The sequence below is a fragment of the Panicum hallii genome, chromosome 1 (genome assembly GCF_002211085.1).
Source record: "Panicum hallii strain FIL2 chromosome 1, PHallii_v3.1, whole genome shotgun sequence".
NCBI classification, from domain to species: Eukaryota; Viridiplantae; Streptophyta; class Magnoliopsida; order Poales; family Poaceae; genus Panicum; species Panicum hallii.
Window position 1 is genome coordinate 22,892,082 of NC_038042.1, and position 8,745 is coordinate 22,900,826.

The 8,745-nt window shown below is 51.9% G+C and overlaps 1 protein-coding gene and 1 long non-coding RNA gene across 2 annotated transcripts; one reads left to right on the plus strand and one right to left on the minus strand.

The window, feature by feature from the left end:
• Positions 1 to 1,129: 1,129 nt before the first annotated feature.
• Positions 1,130 to 2,632, minus strand: LOC112878754. The gene is made up of 3 exons (XR_003225861.1): positions 2,494 to 2,632; positions 2,321 to 2,410; positions 1,130 to 1,353 (listed from the first exon to the last, which is right to left on the minus strand). It is a non-coding gene; the product is annotated as an uncharacterized LOC112878754 (long non-coding RNA).
• A 2,631-nt stretch (positions 2,633 to 5,263) lies between these two features.
• On the plus strand, positions 5,264 to 7,755 carry LOC112878899 (aspartic proteinase nepenthesin-1-like). The gene has a single exon (XM_025943159.1). The coding sequence runs from the start codon at positions 5,509 to 5,511 to the stop codon at positions 7,042 to 7,044; it is 1,536 nt and encodes a 511-aa protein (XP_025798944.1). The 5' UTR covers positions 5,264 to 5,508; the 3' UTR covers positions 7,045 to 7,755.
• The last annotated feature ends 990 nt before the right edge of the window (positions 7,756 to 8,745 follow it).

Below are 8,745 nucleotides of genomic sequence, written 5' to 3' on the forward strand. Positions count from 1 at the left end.
TGAGGGAGGCGGTGACGATGGCGGAGGATCGGGGGAGGTGGCAATGGCGATTGCGAGGGTGCCGGCTTGAGGGAGGATGCGACAACACCGGCGAGGGTGCCGGTGATTGCAGGGGCGATGGTTCCTCACGTTCGGCTCGGGGGAGGCGCGGCGACAGCTAAGGGAGGCGGGGCGAGGGATGCAAGGGAGGAAAGGATCAAGGACTCACGCGCAATTGTTGGTTTCAATCGGCGGCCAGAATGGACGGCTCGCACTGCACAGAAGGAGATGGAGGATCAGCAGGAGTGTGACATAGGTCGCGATTGTTTTGGCGCGCCGTCCCCGTGCATCAGTCGTCAAACCGCACGGCTGATGATTGCACACAGAATGACTAAGGGGGGAGACGCAAGGGTCACACCAAAAAGTTGTCCCCCAATTGGTTTTCTTAGGAGTAGAGATATGTGTTCTTACACTTCATGGACATTCTTTTTTGGCATATCAGTGGTTCTAGCACCACAGAAGGTCGAGCTACCATCCTTCGTATCATAGCTACCGAGAAGACCATATTAGCCTTTACCGAAACACCATTTCATTCGTGGTCTTCCATAGCGCCCAAAGCGCACCTACAAAGGGAAACATTGAATAGCACCATTTTTTACCATTTTCCTCCTCCCAACCCCACTTCATTCAGTGAACTCTCTAAAATCAAATAGGACCCTCTGACCATCCAAATGTGTCCTTGATGAAAACCCAACTGAGCATACAACGGGGCACTGGCAAATTATGTGGTCAGTAGATTTTTTTTTTATGATCACAGCTTGCATAGCTCCCCATTTCAGGAGATAAATGGCAGAATACATTTCGTAATGAAAAATTATCCATACGAAATTAATGTTTTTCCCTTAAAAGTGTGCCTGATTTTGAGAAACCAGGATATGAATTGACTTTTTTTCTACTCACTAGGCAGGTGCCCGTGCGTGGCTACGGGCAAAATATGGATACTGCCAATATAACAAAGTATAGCATATATAATAAACACTGAAAATGATTGAAAAGAAACTAAGGCCCCCATGACTCACACGACCATCGCAAAAGGGTTCATACCCAAGTGCTTGTGACTCCTCAGTACGAGCGAATTTCAGGGCTAGTTTGTTTGCTTACAGTCAATCCTGATTCCTTCAACAGTTGAAACAATCCGATCGAACATGATATTTAACTAATTGCTATGGACGAAGCAAGCAAAGTTCAGTACATAACAATAGGCTGATTAGGAGGGAATGAGGAATACATAATGTGCTGGTACTGAGGTGGCCCTAGGCTTTGCATCCATTGTCGACTCAAATCCATTGTTATTCCCCTCTGAAGTTGAACCAACTAAAATTTCAGAAACAAAGATGAAAACTGAATGCTACGTCACAGGAAGGTGATATGTGACACTCACTATGCTGGAACCTGGAAGGTTAAATCAATGAGGAAAATCTAAAGGTACAGGCTCTAATATGATCACTAAAGCTGGAAGCAAAAGCTTGAAAAATTGATCACGACATCTGGACATCTGGTGTTCCGCTAGGTTCGGGGATTCACATTTACGGCAAAACCTGATCTTGTGCTCTGCTAGGTTCGGGGATTAGAAATTTCAAAGCATTAGTGTGGTGATGAGAGGGTAAATTAGTATTGGCAGGGAGCATTGACTCCGGCTTTAATCAAACATTTTTCTCAATCAAGTGAAACCATGATACATGGCACAACCAGAGTAGTATCCTTCCGACTCGTGATTGGCCGTGGAGCATAGATCAAAGTTACCTCAAATTTCGATTCACAGAATGAAGTTATTTTAGAGCAATCAGTGGAATGATTCAGGCAGCAGGTGGTAGAAAACAATTAGTGAATGCAACATGTCGATGGCTGAAAATGTACAAATGCCACTAAACCAACACAAAATTACTACAAACTGAGTGCTAGAAAACAATCATGTCATCTACTTACATTTTTGCATTGAAAAATGAAATAGATTACACATGAGGTAATTAAGTTATTAGGAACTATAAACCACTACATGTCACGCCCATAACAGATATAAACTAAATTATATGAGATAATTAAGTTTTTAGGAACTACAAACCACTACAAAGATGCTTATATGTTATCATCATCTTGTGATATTAGGCTGACTTCCTTGGTAACATTATACCCATATGAACTGGTTATCCTCATGTCAAATGAATGAAAGATGTACATCAATACAGAACATTATGTTGCAACATGCGCACAGTTCAGATATCATGAACTCCTCTAAAATGTTAGATATCAGGACCATGCCAGATTCCTGGTGTAGACTTACACAATATATCCTGGATTTGGCGATGAGCAGAGCCTTCAATGCAGAATGCCTACATGATGAGGCGATGAGCCATGAGCTGCAACATCGGTGCTAGTTTAAGAAGGCAAATTTGAATCAAACGCAAATTTGACAAACTAAAGCTAACTGAGAAAATCATTTGGTAACCGCAATACCTTAGGGAAAGATGCTGTCACTGGATCTGGAGCCTCGATAACGAGCTTGTCTGCGTTGGGGAACAACACTGGCGCAAGCATGGGAACCGGTGCTATGGATAAACTGCTCAGGCGGACCTGTATCTGGCTGATCCCATCGTCTCCCAACGAATCCAGCCTCTCCTCCACGTGGATCCCACAATCATCGTCACAATGTCAGAGTCAAAAGGTAAGAGCCAATTAGTGAAGGTTTCGGAAGATAAGAGCGTATTCTGACAGACAGGCTCATGGTATTCCCACTTTTTACTATCTTTAGATATGTTTTTTCATTTTTCTAATGACAATCCATGGAATCAATCAAGCACTATTTGTCAAAAAATAAGTCACGTGCATTTATCTCAAATTTAAAGTCTGAGTAGCAAATAGAAAACTAATCACACAAAGTTAATTTCATTTTTGGCAGGACGAAACACACGACGGTTTGTTGCAAAATTGTTTGTCAACTGGATAATGCCAGAACTAACATAGCAGACTCAAATATTGTACATGCCAACCACACCATGGAGAAAGATACCTGAGAATGAGATTGCCAAAGAGATACTTGTGTTTCAATAAGGTCTAGAATATTTGAGGTTCTACAGTAAATGAATTACTATAATATAAAATAATTATCAATAGCCAAAGAGATGTAAATCTGAGCGACATCATGTCGACTAAGCTAGCAGACTTCCTGTCTTGAGCAGCTGGCATATTTCAACTCTGCTATCTCAAATTTTTTAGAAAAGAAACATTCTAAGAAAATAGAACTTTCAATGGTGTCCAGGTAGCACCTGAATTCTTAACTACTTACTATCAGTTGTTTCCTTGATTATCCATTGTCAGAGTGCTCCATCCAAGGCACCCAAATGCAGCATGTGCAACTATGTACTGAAGCACGACCGAAGTAAATAATTCATGGTCATGAAAAAAATTGGAATCAATCAAAGTCCAGATGGAGGAAGGATACCTGCAAATAGGACCACCATCGCACAACCATCAGTTGGCCAAATTAGCTGCCATTCAGTTCCTATCACTGATTTTTCCAAAATAGACGTCTGTTCATTTTGGTCAAGGAATTAGAACAATCTAACCAAATTTTAGTGTATATAGGTCCTCATGCTGCTATCGCAGGGGCAGGAAAAGGGATCTCTAAAATAGTGAATAACGTGTATTAGCTGTCAGTTGATGAAGAAACAGTCTGCTGTTTACACAATGACCGTTCCACCCAGATGTGACAATGGAACAAAAGCACACTCAGAAAAGAAGAGAGTTGTAGAAGCGGCTGCAAAGCGAAGCAACCATTGGGCTTCCAGCCAGCCACAAAATTGCCATGATGGCTCATTCCATCTCGATCGATATATCATAACATGATATTTTTGTTCACCTCACCACGAGAGATTGGAAGGGAAAAACTAATCACATGGTCATTCAAGCCTATGTCGATGAATGTGACTTGGATTAAATTGCGGATTGGTCGAATGGAATGAACAAGTGATTACCTCAAGGCCTGCACGACGGGGGTCGAGACGGCGTTCAGCTCATGGCTGCGGCAGTTGCAACAGATCATTGCCCCGCGCGAATCTGGCGAGCAGGAGGGGACGACGGAAGCTCGGCATGTCCTCGGCGGAGCGGCGGGGAACAAGCAGGTGGGGGCGGCTCCGCGGCACGCTGGGGACACATGAAGAGTTGCCGGAGACTGCTTCTTGGGCGCCGCCGGAGCGACAATCCCGATGCAACACCCCCGCGACGGCGATGTCCATGGAGCGCGACGCCGCCGCCCTATCATCCTCCGGAACAGCTCCTCCGGGAAGCGCGAGGCGGGGCGTGGGCGCGGGGAGCACGGGGGCCGGGGGCGGAAGGAGCGCGGCGTCGCCGTCGTCCACGCGGAAGGCGAGCCCTATGAGGAGGATGAGCGGGACGAGGACCCGACGTAGCTGTGTAATCGCCGACGTCGGCGGGGCATGCTAGGGCTTGCCCGAGAGAGAAGTGGGGTCCGGATCTGGCCGGAGTTGGACGTGCTCGGTAGAGTGGCGGACCGTGGCCCCATGGCGCGTTAGGGTGGAGCGGCGGGGCATAGCGCGGGACGGCGTCACGGGGTGCGGCACGCGGAGATGGAGAGGAGGCCAGCCGGCGGCGGGGCGGAGCGAGGGAGCGACAGGGAGGGTGGCTGCCAGGGGTGGCTAGGGTTGGAACCGGATGGAGGCGGGTCGGGGAAGGAGGGGTGGGGTTTGACCGTGTGAGGCGTTGGATGTACGAAGGATGGGGCGATGTATGATGGGGAGCAATAACAAAAGGAAAAAAGTGACCCTTAACCCTTTTTTATAGTAGAGATATGTGCGGTATGCAGCGTAATTGGCTGCTGCATGCAATTCTTTCTCTACCTCTAGCACGTTTTGCGACGTATTAATGGATTAGTTTGTTATTTTGAGGCCTTAAGTCTTGTTATGCGGCCCGTGTACGTGTAAGCAGTAAAATAATTTACTCGGGACAAACTGGTTTGGTTAAAGTAATTTCACATCCTAGTCTTCTTTTTTTTACCAGCCAAAGCTACCAACTTGTGCATCTCGTTGGGACGTGTAGCTGTGCACCCATGAAAAACGGTCGAGTTGAATTCATTTCTAAAATGTAAATACTTGCAAGATCAAAAAGCCCTGGTCCGAGGAAAAGCAGAGAAGAAAAATATACTAGTCCTACTTGGGGAAGGGGTTCGTTGGCAGCTCTGGTCGTCTTCCCGGTGGACAAAACCGCGTTTTTCCACGGCCACCGTCCCCCAACATTCGCCGATTCCAACCCCGCCTCGCCTCCTCTCCGTGTTCAAAACCCACGCACCTCCTCCCCCCTTTCTCCCTCCCCAGCGCGTCTTCACCTCCCAACCCCGCGTTGTTTTTATAATTTCCCCCAACTTCACCACCACCAATCTCCTCCGCCTCTCCCTCCCACCACAGCCGCCGCCCCCTGCTGTTCCATGACGGACTAGTCCATCCGTCCACCGCAGCCATGGCGCAGCTCGCGGAGCGCTCGTTGCTCCTCTTATTGGTCCTTCTCTCGCCGTTCGTGGCGTCAGCTGGTGTCGCCAAGCTCAACTCTTCGTCGCCCCTGTTTGGCATCGAGTTCCCGCCGTTCAACACCGCCGTCGCCGACACCGGATGCGACGGCAAGCTGGTGGCGGCCGAGGAGGCGGGGGACGAGCGGACGCAGCCGGCGAGCCTATCCCCGTCGCTGAAGCTGCACATAACTCGCCGCGCCGCCGCGGCGGGCAGGACGCGGAAAGACTCGTTCTTGGATTCGGCCCAGAAGGACGCCGCCCGCATCGAGACGATGCGCCGGAGGGCGTCGTCGGCACGGCCTGATGGCGAACGGGCGCCGGCGGCGTATTCCCCGCGGCGCGCGCTGTCGGAGCGGCTGGTGGCGACGGTGGAGTCCGGCGTGGCGGTCGGGTCCGGCGAGTACCTGATGGACGTCTACGTCGGCACGCCGCCGCGGCGGTTCCAGATGATCATGGACACCGGCAGCGACCTCAACTGGCTGCAGTGCGCGCCGTGCCTGGACTGCTTCGAGCAGCGCGGCCCGGTGTTCGAGCCCGCGGCGTCCTCCTCCTACCGCAACGTGACCTGCGGCGACCAGCGCTGCGGCCTCGTGGCGCCGCCGGAGGCGCCGAGGGCGTGCCGGCGCCCGGGCGAGGACCCGTGCCCGTACTACTACTGGTACGGCGACCAGTCCAACACCACCGGAGACCTGGCCCTCGAGTCCTTCACCGTCAACCTCACGGCCCCGGGCGCGTCCCGGCGCGTGGACGGCGTGGTGTTCGGGTGCGGGCACCGGAACCGCGGCCTCTTCCACGGCGCGGCGGGGCTGCTCGGCCTCGGGCGGGGCCCGCTGTCGTTCGCGTCCCAGCTCCGCGCCGTGTACGGGCACACCTTCTCCTACTGCCTCGTGGACCACGGCAGCGACGTCGGCAGCAAGATGGTGTTCGGGGAGGACCTGCTGCTGCTGGCGCACCCGCGGCTCAACTACACGGCGTTCGCGCCCGCGTCCTCGCCGGCGGACACGTTCTACTACGTCCAGCTGAGGGGCGTGCTCGTCGGCGGCGAGCTGCTGAACATCAGCTCGGACACGTGGGGCGTGTCCAAGGACGGGTCCGGCGGCACGATCATCGACTCCGGCACGACGCTGAGCTACTTCGCGGAGCCGGCGTACCGGGTGATCCGGCAGGCGTTCGTGGAGCGCATGAGCAGGTCGTACCCGCTGATTGCCGACTTCCCGGTGCTGAACCCGTGCTACAACGTGTCTGGCGTGGAGCGGCCCCAGGTGCCGGAGCTGTCGCTGGCGTTCGCCGACGGCGCGGTGTGGGACTTCCCGGCGGAGAACTACTTCATCCGGCTGGACGACGGGATCATGTGCCTGGCGGTGCTGGGCACCCCGCGCTCCGGCATGTCCATCATCGGCAACTTCCAGCAGCAGAACTTCCACGTGGTGTACGACCTGCTGAAGAACCGGCTGGGCTTCGCGCCGCGGCGGTGCGCCGAGGTCTAGTGTAGGCGTGTAGCCGCTGCCGCCGCCGGCCGCGGCGAGGCCACGCCGCAGTTCGATTGATTCCGTTCAACAGTATGTAGCCATAGCTGATTGGGAGGCGAATTGGGTGTAGAAATTTTTGGTTGGGAAGGATGGTGACACGCACACAAGCTCTTAGTACTAGTATTAAAAAAAACAAAGGTTTTTGGTGCTCAAATCTCCAAATAGAGGAGATTGGGAACTAGTAGGAACACACACCCTAGTCGTTTCTACCATTCCTTCTGTACAGTTATTAGAACAACTCCAGCCCACTCTTTGTTAAACAGGCTTCTAAGGGAGGGTTAAACACTCCGGCAGATCTTCTACCAAGCCTCTATTTTGGGTGGGAAGATCTCCAAATTCTCTTCTCCACTCTCTCTTCCTAAGGGTTTATAGCGAGCCTTTATTATAAGTTAGAATTAAGGACTATTTCTGGAGTTAAAGTAAATTTAAAAACTCAGAAAGCTCCTAATTAGCATTTGGAAGATCTGATTTAGCGAGTATTGCTGGAGTTGCCCAAACGGGTCTAAAAGAATTTTGTCTGATTTCTTTTTTTTCTCTCGCGTTGTTTGGGTGATGACACGAAGAAGTATTCATTCATTAGGGTTGTGACATGATGGATTCTTTTTCAGTTTGGCGGTGGCTCCCCATTTGGGGGCAGATATTATACAGAAATCATCAGCCCTTTTTTCATTCAGACGTTCCAATCGGCGAGCGCAGCTGAATGATTTTCTTTCTTTTTTTTTCCTGATGAGAGCAGCAGAATGATTGAGATTCTGCAGCAACTAGTATACCACGGTATCACTCTGTGTCATGCCGACTGTGTCAAATAGTAAAAAATTATTAATTGCATATGTACAAATGCAGCGGATCCTGTCGGTATTTTTACCGTCGGCTGTACAGAGATACCTAACCTTCAGACAGATTCCGACCGCCAATTACTGTTACCAAGATATTCTCTATGTTCCGTGTCTCCGACGCCCCCAAAATACTTGTGTAAGAAAAAAGAAATGGCTGGCCGGACTCGGAGAGCGAGTCATGGCGCAGTAACGACCACCGGACGGCCCGCTCTGCGTCTGCGTCCGCGGGGTTTGTCAATTCGTAGGGGCGCGGGCGTGGGGTGGGGTGGGGTGGGGTTGGTTGGTTGGCCTGCTGCGTCAGCGCTAGCCCTTGTCAGCTTCCCCTCTCCCCGCGTACCCTCGAGACCGTGCGCAGGCAGCTCGGGGTCGTTTTCCCCGCTCTCGCGGGATCAGATCAGCAGGTCAGAAGATGGATGGGAAGGCGCCCTGCGCCCGCCCGTGCACCGCGGCCGCAGGCTCTGCCCTCTGCTTGGCGTGATTGCGTGGCGGAGAGGCGGAGAGCAGCGGAGGTAGGCAGCGCGGCGCTGCGCTGTCCGTCCGCGGTGCGGCGGCGTGGATCTTACGGTTGGGATCGGATCGGATGGGCTGCGGTGCGTGGGCCAGCGACCTGGGGATCGCTCGCTGGCTGGCCGAATTAATTGCGGGGCAGCGGGGAGGTGGTGGTGGCAGAAAGGGGGTGCTGCTGCCGGGGCCGGCCAGCTGCCGTGAATGGATTCACGTCACACGAGTGTCACGGAACAGATCGCGCTGAAGCTGACGTGGAAGCTGGAATTGACCACCTTCTCTTCGCTCGCTATGGATGGGAAAAAAAGAGCAAATTAGA